The sequence below is a fragment of the Ammodytes marinus genome (assembly GCF_949987685.1).
Source record: "Ammodytes marinus genome assembly, chromosome: 10".
Classification (NCBI taxonomy): Eukaryota; Metazoa; Chordata; class Actinopteri; order Uranoscopiformes; family Ammodytidae; genus Ammodytes; species Ammodytes marinus.
This window is the reverse complement of record NC_137214.1, coordinates 11,473,241-11,489,790: the sequence shown is the minus strand read 5'-3', so window position 1 is coordinate 11,489,790 and position 16,550 is coordinate 11,473,241. Positions and strand designations below refer to the sequence as shown.

Genomic DNA, 16,550 nt, shown 5'->3' with positions numbered 1-16,550 from the left:
GTGTGCGTGTGCGTGTGTGTGTGCATGCGCACATGCGCGAATGTGTGGGTTGAGTATTCACACATAAGAAAGGCTGGGGAAGAGTGTGTGCAACCCAATCCCTCTCTCAATAGAAGCCAGATGTGAAGCGTTGCTCCAGAGTTGAATGGCTCGGAGCCAGAGGGTAGACTACACACTTTCCTGCTTCACTTTCTTTCTTTCTTTCACTTACCAAAAGCATTTATATAGCCTGTTGAATGTGCATAGCAGCTAAATAGGGAGTGTGACACAAGTGGTCCCCAGTGGTCAAGTTGAGAAAATCTCTAAGGGCACTGGCTAACTCTTTTATCACAAAAGCTCGGGCTCATCACCACTGTAGGCTGTGGAAGAAAAACAGTGGAAGAAGGAAATAGCATTCGAAGCAGGAGAAAGGAAAAGAGAACAGTATGAGAAAAAATGGGGCCCACTTGAGGGCTCGGTCACCCGTAATACTTCTTGGCCATCTCACACTCCTAACAGGAAATACCTTAACATGTGTGTTAGAGAGAGACATGGAGAGAGAGAGAGACAGAGAGATACACAGAGAGAGAGAGAGAGGGAGGGACTATAGTCTTCCTCCCCACTGTCTTTGGTAGGAAAGAGAAGGAAAATATAAGTGGCGGTATGTATCACCTCTCTGCTCAGTGCCTCCTCCCTGTCTCCTACTTTTGTCAGTTTGTTTAGCTTTGCCAAAGTTCAGGGTTTTCCACGAAGGGTGAGAAGCCTTGCTGTGGTTTTTTTAGGCATCCTAAAAAACTAGATTTATTTATTATATATTCACTTCACGTATGTTTAAAGGTTGCTCCTTTACTGTTACAAACGTTGCTTCTTACGCTCGGGAAGTGCCGTACCCACACACCCACACAATAGGAGTGTGTGTTTATCTTTGTGTGTGTGTGTGTGCGTGCCTATGTTTGACTGGTTGCTTGAGTCAGGGGTTTTAATTTAGTGGAGCTGATGTAAGTAGGAGGCACCATTTTGACTGTGGCTACACTGATACATGTCTGGCACTAGGGGACACAGGCAGCCTGAATCAGCAGTCTAAAATCACTCCTCTCACATTCGCATGGAATTTCCGGGTTTTCACCATAATGTGTAATGCCGCTATGAGTCTTACTGCATAAAGGGCACAAACATTATTAAAGACTTACCGGTCATTTGTCCTCTGCCTGTTGTATAGATACACAACACAAGATCAAGAAACCCAACTCTGTACGAAGAAGTTATTGGTTTTTCTTGAAGCTTTCAGGTCAAACATGTCACTTCATTTTGCGGACATATTTTCTTCATCTCTCTCACCCTCCCTCACTGATCGTGAAATACAATAGGCCACTAACCCTGAGGCCAGTTAAACAAGTTGCTCATCTTACCCCATAGTAACTACTTTCCCATGCAGTTAACCTAAAATGGATGGTGACACATGTGTTAAAAGGTATTACAGATCAGATGTCACATAATGAGTCTGCAAACACAAAACCAAGGTTCGTCCCTCTGAACTTTCTTATCAAAGCATTGGAGCAGAAGACAAAATCACAATGAAGCCATACATTAAACAGGAATATCAGCTTCCTGATATCACAACATAATCTCCTTGATGAATAAAGGGGAGCACTAGTATTAGTTTATTCAGTCATCATAAACAACAATAATAAACATATCACAATGTAAACCCATTCCACAGTAAGTAGGGAGAGTAACAGAATTATTATTTAGGCTATAACCGCTCTTTTTAATAATACTAATGATCTTAGTCGAAAGATTTTTCCAGCACTTATTTTTGTTTTAACAACATATTATTGTATGTAGTTCTCCCCAAAACAATCTGTTTTGCACTTATTGGTGAAATATTTAGTTACTACTGATACAATGAACAAGGACAGGATGAAAAATAACACTTCACAGTTTGAACATTGTCATTGTCAGAACTATAACTGCTACCAATTTTCTATGACCTATACTATACCTTATTTACAGAACTGTATAATGGCACTCACTCACTAAGCACATATGTTAAAGGTGCAGTGTGTAATATGACATCATCAAGAAAGTTCTAGAAAGTTCTAGAATGCAACGCTCCCTGGGTAACCCCACCCCTTTTGAATAATAACAGAAGCTACAGTGGCCTTCAAGGACAAGAACAATTCTAAATTCTAAACAATGCACCTGATGACATTCCAACCATGACGCTTCCAACATGGCGGCGCTCATGCCTTGGTCCAAGGTATGGAGAAATATGGACATACAGTATATGAGACCCTTTCTAAGGGAAAAAATAATAATTCTAAAAAAAATGTTTCAGCTATTATGCACTAAATTAACCCATTGATGACGGCTGCTGCGCGATGCCACATTGGCTCTCCTGCCTGATGCTGCATCGCACAGCATTATTACTTAATCTAATTTTCATGGCATTCCCAGCATAGAATGCACTGTCATTGGTTCAAATACACATGAGGTGGGTTTTGTTGATTTTTTTAAGACCACGTGACCACCCAAAAGTTGTGTGGTTTGCCGAAAATCATGTCAATCAAAAAAATATAAAATAAAAAAATAAAACAAAATAATAAAAAAATACGCCAGCTATGTCGGCGACAGAACAGTTAGTGGCGTTTGGTGCGCAGAATCGAGGTCTACTATAGACTACTGACGAAAATCACACAACACATTGCATCTATTTATTAACAATATTTAATAATTTTCTAATTCATCTAATTTTGACGATTTTTAGAAATATTTGTTGGTTTGTAAGCGCTAAGGGAGCATGTTTAAATAAAACCTGTGAACCTTAACTTTTAAATGTATTTTATTTCATGTTTCTATGTGCTACACAGGCTTAGATATTAAGGTTTTGGTAGACTTGACAATTCGTACTATTTTTTCAGAAAACCCTCAGGCATTAAGGACATGCATCCTAGATTGCCATAGTCATCAATGGGTTAAACGTACTTATGGATATTATAATTATTTTCTACAAAGTCTGCTAGGAAATAAAACTAAAAATTCTGCACACTGCAGGTTTAAAGGTGCAGTGTGTAATATGACATCATCAAGAAAGTTCTAGAAAGTTCTAGAATGCAACGCTCCCTGGGTAACCCCACCCCTTTTGAATAATAACAGAAGCTACAGTGGCCTTCAAGGACAAGAACAATTCTAAATTATAAACAATGCACCTGATGACATTCCAACCATGACGCTTCCAACATGGCGGCGCTCATGCCTTGGTCCAAAGTATGGAGAAATATGGACATATATGAGACCCTTTCTAAGGGAAAAAATAATAATTCTAAAAAAAGAATTTCAGCTATTATGCACTAAATTAAACGTACTTATGGATATTACAATTATTTTCTACAAAATCTGCTAGGAAATAAAACCCAAAATTCTACACACTGCAGGTTTAAAGGTGCAGTGTGTAATATGACATCAAGAAAGTTCTAGAAAGTTCTAGAATGCAACGCTGCCTGGGTAACCCCACCCCTTTTGAATAATAACAGAAGCTACAGTGGCCTTCAAGGACAAGAACAATTCTAAATTCTAAACAATGCACCTGATGACATTCCAACCATGACGCTTCCAACATGGCGGCGCTCATGCCTTGGTCCAAGGTATGGAGAAATATGGACATACAGTATATGAGACCCTTTCTAAGGGAAAAAATAATAATTCTAAAAAAAATGTTTCAGCTATTATGCACTAAATTAAACGTACTTATGGATATTACAATTATTTTCTACAAAGTCTGCTAGGAAATAAAACCCAAAAGTCTACACACTGCAGGTTTAAAGGTGCATTGTGTAATATGACATCATCAAGAAAGTTCTAGAAAGTTCTAGAATGCAACGCTCCCTGGGTAACCCCACCCCTTTTGAATAATAACAGAAGCTACAGTGGCCTTCAAGGACAAGAACAATTCTAAATTATAAACAATGCACCTGATGACATTCCAACCATGACGCTTCCGACATGGCGGCGCTCATGCCTTGGTCCAAAGTATGGAGAAATATGGACATACGAGACCCTTTCTAAGGGAAAAAATAATAATTCTAAAAAAAAAAATTCAGCTATTATGCACTAAATTAAACATACTTATGGATATTAAAATTATTTTCTACAAAGTCTGCTAGGAAATAAAACCCAAAATTCTACACACTGTAGTTAAGTTACACTTGTTATAGCTTTAACATATATATTGTATAGCTGTTATACAGTATGTGTGGTTTAAAACGCATGGCCTTTTGTTTCAATGAGTGTGTATCCCTGAAACAAGGGAACATTTTTATATCTATATTCTGATATAGAACTCATACCTTTGTTATTTTACGACTTTGTTGTCTGGAGCCAGTGCTCACTATTGTGCATTTGGAGGCCTTCATTATGTGAAGTGTGTCCTTCCTTTCCCCCTCCTCTTTCATTCCCCCTCTCACTGCTGTGGTGGCTGCAAACGTCACCAACTTGTTGCTAAAGGAACTACTGAGGGCCCATTGAGTGTGTTGTCATGCTTATTGTGTCACAGCGGTGTGACTGAATGGAAAGCCACGAGGCTGCGGAGGCTATATATCCCCTCACCTTTGACCCACACCTCAGCTCACTGTGTGTGTGTCTGTGTGCGTGTGTGTGCTGCTGGTTGTGTAGAATGAGAATGGGGTGTCCTCAGCTGTCTGCCCTCCGTCTGTCTACCCCCCTCCATCCCTTTATACACAGACAAAACACAAGCACCAGATGCTTGCATGCCAATATAAAGACACACATAGATGTTTGCATACCAATACATACACCCAAGCAGACGCGTCACGTTCCATAGCACATAAAGTTTTGCATCCTTTTTCAAACTCTTTTCACACTCTGGCTCTTTACTTTAGATAGTAAGTGATGGTCTGTATGTGTCTGTTTGCTTGAATACAAACGTGTCAGCTCGGCTACATAAGGCTAATTTGTGTGTGTGTTTGTGTTAAAAGCTATTTAAGGGAACCCGTGTGTATAGGAATGACGTATCTAAACACTGACTATAGACCCATCTGCTGGGTCATGACCCCTTCCAGAGAAAACCAATCACAGCAGCAACTAGTTGACAAAGGACCAATCACAACAGAGAGACAGAGATAAAGGGGAGAGCTACAATAGAGGCACACGCTGCCTCTGAACACAGCCTGCTCCTACAAAAGAAGCAAAAAGACCCCTACAAAGATTAGTTCTTTCACAGATGTTCACTCACACACACACACACACACACAAACACAGGGTAATTCAGAGCACTCATCAATCAAGTCCATCATTCAAGCAGTGGTAACATCACATGCATACTTATCACCCACTTAGATAATACAAAAGACGCCACACATACTGTACTATTTAAGCCTGTTAAATGACACACAATAAATTCTTGCCCAAGAATACTTTCTAGTAGTGAAATGAAACATAGAATATTACACAAATGCATTTACATTTAGAAATTTGAGGTAACAGCGATTGAGTTATTTGTAATGCTACTCTTTACTTCTACTCCAATACATTTGACTGACAGCTTTACTTACTGCTTACATTTTAGATTATAATTTTTCCTACCATTCCTCTTCATTGAGAACCATCTCTCAAGTTGTGTTTTGAACACAGGGCTTGTAAACGTAGTAGCATTCTCACAGTGTGGTATTAGTATTTTCACCTTAAGTAATAGATCTAAATACTTCTTCCACCACTGATACCCTAAAACACAACTTAGTGGTGGCGCTAGATGACATCACTCTCTACAACAAGTCCTCTAGTGCAGATCAGCAGTGTGTTACACAGTCTGGCCTGAGGAGGGTGATATTAGTCCCTGCTATGCTGGAGACACTGATCCAGCATAGCAGCCTACTTCTGCAAATACACCACCATGCTAGTCATGCTCCTGTTACCATGCTATACTGCAGCTGCTGTACAGACAATGAACTAAAAGCATAAAGATGGCTGCTTCTTTGTCAACTACTGTCTTAACACAATGCAGAATGTGTGTGTATTAAGTTGCAGGGACTAATCTAGGACCAGTGAATGGATTGGCATTCTCAGTTTGCCTTATTCAACAGATTGAGCTAGTTCTTGTTTACTTCTGATTACTAGCTGCCCCGGCAATTGCCTGTCTGGAAATGCTCTCCTCCCTCATGCCCCTGTTTTTGTAGTTTCCCCTCAAAAGTGCAGCGCACGCACGCACGCACGCTGTACAACAAAGCTTTATTTCCCTCATTAGGCAGTCATTATTGCGGCTCATGGAGTGTAATATGTTACAGATGATCTTTTGACTAAACTCTTTGTGCCACTTATGGCCCATAAGACTGCAAACACACACATTCAGTCTCACTCCCGCCAGTAAACAAACCCTCAAAACAGTCTTTGTTGTGAGTCCCGACGTCTCGTTTCCTACTGCCGCACACACCAGGCTGCATTCCAAGTGCATGGATCATTTAGTCAACATCACAGCTAGTTTGTGGATACAACACACATGTTGAAAAGTCTCTAGTTTGTAATGCCACGTGTTAAAGGTGCAAACAAAGGGTATGTAAACAGAGTGGGCCCACCGTATCTAGAGACATGCCTGTTTACAGAGCCTAGGCTGTGTATGAACACAGCACAGTACAGAAAAGTAGCAGATCGTGAGGAGATATTCACTTTGACAACAAGTATTCTCCAGAGTCACTGACTCCACCTTTTTAAAGGGTTATTTTTACGATTTCTGCTGTGCACTTCCTACACAGTTGAGAGGCTTGCAAGATGCAGAAGTAAAAGAGAAGTCAAAATCAAAGCAACAGAGGCCGAGATATCTAGACGTTTAGTCCCCAGTGTGGATCAAGTGCAGGAAACTGTCAGTGCTTTTCCATGGCACAACTAGATTGGATTAAGACATACAGTATCTCACAAAAGTGAGTACACCCCTCACATTTCTTCAAATATTTCATTATATCTTTCCATGGGACAACACTGAAGAAATGACACTTTGATATAATGTAAAGTAGTCAGTGTACAGCTTGTATTACAGTGTAAATTTACTTTCGCCTCAAAATAACTCGACACACAGCCATTAATGTCTAAACTGAAGGCAACAAAAGTGAGTACACCCCTAAGAAAAAATGTCCAAATTGGGCCCAAAATGTCAATATTTTGTGTGGCCACCATTATTTTCCAGCACTACCTTAACCCTCTTGGGCATGGAGTTCACCAGAGCTTCACAGGTTCCCACTGGAATCCTCTTCCACTCATTCATGACAACATCATGGAGCTGGTGGATACTGGAGACCTTGCGCTCCTCCATCTCCCGTTTTAAGAAGCCCCAAAGATGCTCAATAGGGTTTAGGTCTGGGGACATGCTTGGCCAGTCCATCACCTTTACCCTCAGCTTCTTTAACAAGCCACTGGTCGTCTTGGAGGTGTGTTTGGGGTCGTTATCATGTTGCAATACTGCCCTGCAGCCCAGTTTAAGAAGGTTGAGTGCACGTTTTCAGCGTCATACCAAGAGGTTGGCTTTGGAAAATTGACGTATGAGTGCTGCCAGCATTGCTGCAGGTCTTGAAGGGGTGGGGGGTCAACCTGTCAGTGCTCAGACCATACGCCGCACTCTGCATCATACTGGTCTGCATGGCTGTCGTCCGAGAAGGAAGCCTATTCTAAAGATGATGCAAAATAAAGCCCACAAACAGTTTGCTGAAGACAAGCAGACTACGGACATGGATGACTGCAACCATGTCCTGTGGTCTGATGAGACCAAGATACATTTATTTGGTTCAGATGGTGTTAAGAGTGTGTGGTAGCAAACAGGTGAGGAGTACAAAGACAAGTGTGTCTTGCCTATAGTCAAGCATGGTGGTTGGAGTGTCATGGTCTGGGGCTGCATGAGTGCTGCCAGTACTGGGGATCTACAGTTCATTGAATACCAACATGTACTGTGCCATACTGAAGCAGAACATGATCCCCTCCCTTCGTAAACTGGGCCGCAGGGCAGTATTGCAGCATGATAACGACCCCAAACACAACTCCTAACGACCACTGGCTTCCTAAAGAAGCTGAGGGTAAAGGTTAAGGACTGGCCAAGCATGTCCCCAGACCTAAACCCTATTGAGCATCTTTGGGGCTTCTTAAAACAGGAGATGGAGGAGCGCAAGGTCTCCAGTATCCACCAGCTCTGTGATGTTGTCATGAATGAGGGGAAGAGGATTCCAGTGGCAACCTGTGAAGCTCTGGTGAACTCCATGCCCATGAGGGTTAAGGTAGTGCTGGAAAATAATGGTGGCCACACAAAATATTGACACTTTGGGCCCAATTTGGACATTTTAACTCAGGGGTGTACTCACTTTTGTAACCGGCAGTTTAGACATTAATGGCTGTGTGTCGAGTTATTTTGAGGGGACAGTAAATGTACACTGTTATATAAGCTGTACACACGCTACTTTACATTGTATCAAAGTGTCATTTATTCAGTGTTGTCCCATGAAAAGATATAATGAAATATTTGAAGAAATGTGAGGGGTGTACTCACTTTTGTGAGATACTGTATATCGAACTAGACACTCGAACGGACCGTGTCACTTGTCTGAGTATACATGGCCTTTCAGGAATCGGATAAATGTCCGATGCGTGGCTGTATCCACTATGCTAGGTGGCGCTGTAGCCCTTTCAACCATGCTTTCAACAAGTGGTTAAAGAGCCACGTCCGGTTCCCTTCCGGCAATAACCTATGGTGTAGCCTATAACGCGCAGGCACACAAGCACAGAACAAGAAGTCCGATATGCGATATCCGATCCCTGTATACATGCAGAGAGAATGCCAACAATGAACGAGTTATCTAGGTGTTCTTATCCGACTTCTCTTGTCCGTTATTGTGCCGATTTCTGTGCGAAGTAGATCGGATAAAGGTGTTTACATGCAGTTTAAAAGTCCTGTTGAAGTCTTATTCGTTTAATTACCCGATTATGAGTCTGCATGTAAACACACTGACTGTATTTCTGTATGTCATCATCAGTGTTATTTTCTTTGGCATTAGACAGCTCCTTTCAGAGCCTGGTAAGACATTTACCAACTGTTTTCACAGGCTGGGTGGGTAGTACTCCTCTGCATTAAAGTGAACTTAACAACCTGGGTGAAATTGGAGTGACCCTTTGAAATATCACAATTTGATTAGTCAGGAGAAGAGATTATATCTTTGTTGTGTCAATCTCATATGAAAGCTACAAAATTGTTCAACTGCATTACAACTGGAAGGTATAGGTCTGATCTACATTTAGCTATCGTTTTCTTATTTACCTCTAACAAATAAGCATTTTACTCCTGTTTGAGGACTTTTAACTAAAAGCTGAATTGTTGCGCCATTTTTAAAGAAAGACATTTCCTGTTCTTTCTTAAAGATTTTTTATATTTTGAAAAGATTTTAATTTGTTGTAGGAAGAAATGGGATTAGATCTAAGAGCTACAGACCGGCTTGGGAAATGTTTAGACATGAACTAACAACACATTGTTGGTTTTGCTCTTTTCATTGGAATGATTTACCATGACAAACATAAGGACTACTTGTTGATGTTTTATGTATAGAGTATAATGTGATATTTAAAACTAACCAGATATGCTCATTCAAACCTGTCTGTATCAGGCTATGTATCTTGTCCTGGGGCTGTTTTGAGTGCATGTTATTTAACTTCATTTAAATTATTTATAAGGAAAATCTTCTCAGAGAATTTCCCTCTCATTACTTATATCTGCAGGTTTCTGCCTAAATCCGTATTTTTTTTCCCCATGCTGTTTCATGTGCAACACGCCTGGGATCCTGACTCTTATCCTCCTCTCTCTCCCTCTTTTCTCTCCTCTCTCTCTGAAGAGGAAGTGGAGGAGGAAGAAAGAGAGAGAGGAGCTGGGTTGACAGCCTTTGAAGAGCTTTTCTCTGTGGGCTGGGTTTTTTAGGACAAGCTCGACACAGTACATACACGCGTTGAATAACACCCGCCCCTGAGGCACACTCTTTCTCTCGGTTTTTGGGTCATTTGCATAATTTCTAATTAGTGCGTATATAACTAAGGGAGAGGCATCGGAAGGGACGGAAATAGTTATGTAGTGTTCCCATGTAAGAGTGTTCCTCTCCAAGAGGTGATCATTTGCCACAGCTGAGGCTCACAAAAATGACTCTAAATCTCCAAATCCTCCTTGTCCTCTTTCTCTCTCTCCCCCCAGACTCAATTGTGTCTTTGTCACAGCTAGTTCTGGAGACTTGTTAGGTAACTTGTGTTTTTCTGTGTGTTTTTGTTTTCGCACCATGAACCATGTGTCCAATCTTGTTTTTTGTGTTTGTTTACCATGGTTCTTTGCATGTGTATTGGTTTGCCTCATTACTATCTATAACATTAATAAGTGTGTGTGGTTATGATAACTAATGTCCCGCTTATGATGTTAAATGTATCATTCATAGCCCACTTTGCCTGAGAAGTGGGCTATGCCTGAACATACACTTGGCATAAAAAATAACAGCAAACACAATCTCCCACTGACCTATATAATTCAAAATGGCTGCCGCTGCTGCACAGCTGTCCTCCCACGCAGGAGAATGAAGTGGTAAAGGATAGAAAAAGAGATGAGAGGTGTGTGTGTGTGTGTGTGTGTGTGTGTGTGTGTGTGTGTGTGTGTGTGTGTGTGTGTGTGTGTGTGTGTGTGTGTGTGTGTGTGTGTGTGTGTGTGTGTGTGTGTGTGTGTGTGTGTGTGTGTGTGTGTGTGTGTGTGTGTGTGTGTGTGTGTGTGTGTGTGTGTGTGTGTGTGTTGGAGGAGAGGAAATAACAGAGTAAGCAGGTAGAAGTGCAGAAAGGACAGAATCCGCAGGGCACAATCTGTCACACTTGTTCTGTTTCTCTGTCTGACCCTGTGCATCTCTTATCTTCCCTCACTGCATCCACTCTTTGTCTGTTATCTCTTTTTCTAGCTTCCTTCCTTCCTTCCATTCCGCCTCCTCCTCTTCCTCTCACTCAGTCTCTCCATCCATGTTTGTCTCATGTTCATTCATCCCTGCCTCTGTAATCTTCCCACAGCGTGAATCATCCTGCTCTTCATGGTGTCTCGCCCTCCGTCTTACCACTTCCTTCCCTCCTTTCTTTTACACACTCACCCTCTCCACTGCTCCGCCATCTCATCAGTCCTACTACTCACTCTACATGTCGCTTATATCTCTTTCCCCTGTTTGTTTTTCCACTTTGTGAGGATCAAGTTGAGTCTAATCTGACATTAGAGCACTGGTGAGTTGCTCCAGATATCTCACTAATCCAAAACAGCCACACCATTAAGCCATGTGTCATGGCAATGCATGTTTGTGTGCGCGTGTTGTAAGGAAATGCAGCATCCATTTTCTGTTTTATCATTCGAAACACATGCCTGTGATGTTCTTACAGATACCTACGTCTAACAATATGTTCCTCCCAGAAGTCAGTGTGTAAACTAATTGAGCTTCTTGTCTCAATGACAAATGTTATGCAGTGGCTGTTGCTGTGTTGTTGTTGTTTTTTTGCACATGCATCAGATTCTTCCCTTTATGGCATGCACTATAGAAACATGACAGCTCATTTTATTTGTCTATTTTTATGGTTAACCCTGTGTTTCCCCCCCCCCCCTTTTTTCTCAGCCAACCACAGACGAGCTGGTCATGCGGTGACCAACCTCCTGGCCAAAGAGCTGATGCAGGAGGACGCACCTTCGTCCAGCAAAGTGCCCGCTAAGAAGATCAAGCCAGAGGAGAAAGAGGAGCCTAAAGTAGAAGGAGCGGGGTCGTTAGAAGATCTACTGGAGGCTGCTCCCTCTCGATCCAGTTAGGGCAGCCTAGTGGGCAGAGAGGTGCTTTGTTTTTGTTTTTTACTTAGAGTCATTGATATCCAAGTTTCATAGCCATTCCAGGGGCCAATATCTTTGGGAGATTAGCTTACTGAAAAAGTGAGCCTGTGTTTCTCAAACCCTTGTCTTAACAGGACCATCTTTTAGTGTGAAAGTGTGTTTTCTGGGGGAGAGGCAGAGTAAGTATAGGGCGTTCACCTCAAGCCACAACCCCCCCCCCCCCCACTATGTGTCCCTCGTCAACCTTTTACATCTTTGCCAATGTCTTTAATTTTGATTACTTTCTTCCGCACTTGCACATATCGATTCATATACAGTCCCCTCCATAAGTATCGGAACAGTGAGGCCAATTCCTTTATTTTTGCTGTAGACTGGAAACATTTGGGTTTGACACCAAAATATGAATATGAGACAATAGATCAACATTTAAGCTTTAATGTCCAGGTATTTACATCTGGATCTGATACACAACTGAGAAGATAGCATTTTTTGTAAAGGAACACCACATTTTTAGGTGAGCAAAAGTATTGGAACAGATAGACTTAAAGTAAATTAAAGAGAATAAGACTTAATATTTTGTTGCAAAGCCTTCGCTTGTAATAACTGCATCAAGCCTGTGACCCATTGACATAACAAAACTTTTGCATTCTTCTTTTGTGATGCTTTTCCAGGCTTTCACCGCAGCCTCATTCAGTTGCTGTTTGTTTTGGGGGGTTACACCCTTCGGTCTCCTCTTTAGCAGGTAAAATGCATGCTCTATAGGGTTTAAGTCTGGAGATTGACTTGGCCAGTCTAAAACTTTCCATTTCTTGCCCCTGATGAACTCCTTTGTTATTTTTGCAGTTTTTTAGGGTCATTACCTTGCTGCATGATGAAGGATCTTCCAATCAGTTTGGTTGCATCTTTCTTTAAATTGGCAGACAGAATGTTTCTGTAGACTTCTAAGTTAATTTTGCTGCTGCCATCATGTGTTACTGTGTTGTTGTCAAGATGAACCTTTACCAAAGTGATGGAAAGGCTAAAGTTTGGAGAAAGAAAGGATCTGCTCATGACCCCAAGCATACAAGCTCATCTGTGAAACAGCCCATGGCTTGGGCTTGCATGACTTCTTCTCGGATGGGCTCATTAATCTTCATTGATGATGTAACACATGATGGCAACAGCAAAATGAACTCAGAAGTTTACACAAACATTTTGTCTGCCAATTTAAAGGAAGATGCAACCAAACTGATTGGAAGATCCTTCATGATGCAGCAAGATAATGACCCAAAACACACTGCAAAAACAACAAAGGAGTTAATCAGGGTCAAGAAATGGAAGGTTTTAGACTGGTCAAGTCAATCTCCAGACTTAAACCCTATAGAGCAAGCATTTTACCTGCTGAAGAGGAGACTGAAGAGAGTAAACACACTTCAACTGAATAAGGCTGCGGTGAAAGCCTGGAAAAGCATCAAAAAGGAGGATTCAAAAGTTTTGTGATGTCAATGGGTCACAGGCTTGATGCAGTTGTTGCAAGCGAAGGCTTTGCAAAACAATATTAAGTCTTATTCACTTTAATTTATTTTAAGTCTATCTGTTCCAATACTTTTGCTCGCCTAAAAATGTGGTGTTCCTTTACAAATAATGCCATCTTCTCAGTTGTGTATCAGATCCAGATGTGAATACCTGGAAATGAAAGCTGAAATGTTGATCTATTGTCTCATATTTTGGTGTCAAACCCAAATGTTTCCAGTCTACAGCAAAAATAAAGGAATTGGCCTCACTGTTCCGATACTTATGGAGGGGACTGTATGTTTGTCTGTTTCTTTGTATTCCTACATCACTTAATTCACCCGTCATTCATCAAAAGGGCATATTGAACCATTCCAAAGACTTACTAAGGAGGGATCCACACTTTTCTTTTTGCGGTTATTTCCGAATCCCAAATTTAGACCGGTAGTGTCTGGGATTCGGCACATCTTGCAGGTGCTTCATACAGTTTTTCTCTGGATGTTCCTCACCAAGATCACTTTGCGCTTTTTAAAAAAAACCTATGAAACATATTGCTTTGTAATTGTCTTATATTCTGTATGTTACTGTTTGTATATGGCAATCAATTTTGCTGTGTTATTGAGAAGGAAAAGTGCCAAACGATAGAAATCCTGTCTCGTCCTTTTACATCCGGGTTCCAACAACATTAGTCATCACCTGGGGTGTTTCATTGTGTTCCTGTTTTTACTGAGAAGGGATTTAATTCACTGGTGTGCACTCATTAGTTAGTTTTCACATGAAAATGGGGACCAGTTACATAAACTTGTGTATGCCATGTTACCACACGTGCCCACAACAGTTGTATAAAGAAAAAACCTGCTTAAATCGATGAACATTTCAATTCACCGTAGAGGGAAATAGAGTTAGAGTGGAGGACAACGTTATTCCTCTGTCAATTATACCAAAAAAAACACTTTTTAAACTGCTTCTTAAAAGGGTGTTTCCATAGAAAACCTAGCCTGAGCAGTTCACATGTCTGTTAATGTCTATGAGAATATCTGAGTGTGTGAAGTTAGCCGCCTATATTTAGTTCTGTGTGCACACTTAACTTCCTGTTAGTGTGTTTGTGTGTGTGTGTGTGTGTGTGTCTGTGTGTGTTTGTGTTTATGCATGTAGGTTCTGAGTGTGTGTGAGTGTGTTGCCATCTGTAATTACTAGACGGTACCAGCCATGCTGTCATAAATGCTAGGTTTCATAAACAGCTTTGTGGTCTTTTTGCCGAGGATATAGCACACTGGAAAACTGCCCAAGAACTGCTGAGATGTGTGTGTGTGTGTGTGTGTGTGTGTGTGTGTGTGTGTGTGTGTGTGTGTGTGTGTGTGTGTGTGTGTGTGTGTGTGTGTGTGTGTGTGTGTTCTCACCCACTTCCCCTCCCACTGAACTGTAACAGTACTTGCTGAATGTCTGCCCTTGCTTCCCTTGCTCTTATTTGCATTCAGTAGCCATCAGCAGACGTGTTGCCATGATGTTGTGGTGTAATATCTGACAGGAATCTGCGAGGTGATGTCAGCAGCTCCATGCAATATTTATTCCTATGCAAACACAATACTGTAGCTAGCCTCAGGATGTAAAAGAAACTGGGGCAACTGACTCGAGATCAGTGCTTCATTTAGCTGGTGATTGAGGAAAATCTATCTTAGTGTTTAGCATTTTGAGCAATCAGAAAACGCATAACCAGTGTTCATATGATATCTTCCATATTCATTTGAGGAACTTAAACAACATAACAAAACATGAGGTTCTTCTAGTACAGTAGAAATATGATGCAAAAACTGCACCACTTAAGCACAAATATGTCGTAGCTGCATTTAAAGCAGAGAGCCGACAGCTTTTTTTATGTTTGCTATGTTGTCAGGTGGACAGTTGTGTGTACTAGATACTGGAAAAAGGGTCGGTTTTCAACCTTTTATGATATCAGAACATCACTGGAATAATTGTTTTCTAATTTGAGTCATATTGTTATTTTTTTTTTAATAAAAAGAGATTTTTTTGTATTTCAATTTTTACGGTTGATTATTACTATGTATTTGAATGGAGACAAGTTTTTTTTTTCAGAGATTTCTCTATGTATACAGAATAATGCACATAGTCATTCTGTTGCCACACAAAACTATTAAAATTGTCTCAAGTAATTTAATGATGTGACTGGCTCGTTCTTTGATCATGTCATGGTCATTATGTAACACTGAAAGTGATACGTGTGTGTTTGTGAGAGAGAGAGCTCAGTTTGCTTCCTGTATTTCTGCCAAAGTGAATTCCTTTTGAAGCACTCGTCTCCATACTTCTCCCCCTCCCCTCCCCTGTAAACATATCATCCACTAATAAAGCAGATAGTTTTTGCTTTCTGTGGAACTATAAATGTATTGACAACAGGCAGCTGTAGGATGAATTTACTGTGGAATTAGCTTTTTTGACAGACAAATTCCAGGATTTTCCATGGCTCAGACATTTTCCAGAATTGATTGCCAGTGTTGATCCGTCACAGTAAACTGTGTGTGTGTGTGTGTGTGTGTGTGTGTGTGTGTGTGTGTGTGTGTGTGTGTGTGTGTGTGTGTGTGTGTGTGTGTGTGTGTGTGTGTGTGTGTGTGTGTGTGTGTGTGTGTGTGTGTGTGCTGCGTGAGGAGAAAAAGGTTGGTGCCTTATGCTGTTCTTGCACCATCTGTGTCCCCTCCAATGCTTTTCCAACCCTTCTGTCACTATAACTTAATGGCTTCCTCCTCCTTTGCTCCAGCATCTTTCTCTACAAATTCAATCTAACAGTGGACAAGTGGAATAGCCAAACACCAAAAACACACAAAAAAGCATCAGTTAACCTTGGTATAGGTTGACGCTTGTTTTCATACAAACATTAGTTCAGCATAGGGAATAAAATGGTCAACAGAGGGCAGAGGATTGAGATTTCCTGTAACAGAAAAGTTACTGCGAGCAAAACGGAGCACCCAGTTCATTCAGAGGAGAAACACCTGTCTTCCATCTGACTATTTCGAAGATCATCAGCCTGTATCTCCATCTCCACAGCTGCATAGACTCAGAAAAGTTTCCTAACATAAGCTGTGATGAGTCATAGGCCTAATAATAACCACAAACGAAAAGGGGGAAAAGTTTTCTCCTGTAAGGTGAGTTGATTCCTTCCTCATCTGCTAAATCTTTCACATTTTCTGACAGGCTCTTCTCACTGAAA

At 41.1% G+C, this 16,550-nt stretch overlaps 1 protein-coding gene across 1 annotated transcript in view; it reads left to right on the top strand.

The window, feature by feature from the left end:
- Positions 1–15,340, top strand: part of diaph1 (diaphanous related formin 1) — a 102,429-nt gene extending 87,089 nt beyond the window's left edge. The window contains exon 28 of the mRNA XM_080036038.1: positions 11,634–15,340. Coding sequence (XP_079892164.1) covers positions 11,634–11,821 — 188 coding nt within the window. The 3' untranslated portion in view covers positions 11,822–15,340. The remainder of the gene's footprint in view (positions 1–11,633) is intronic.
- Positions 15,341–16,550: the final 1,210 nt, after the last annotated feature.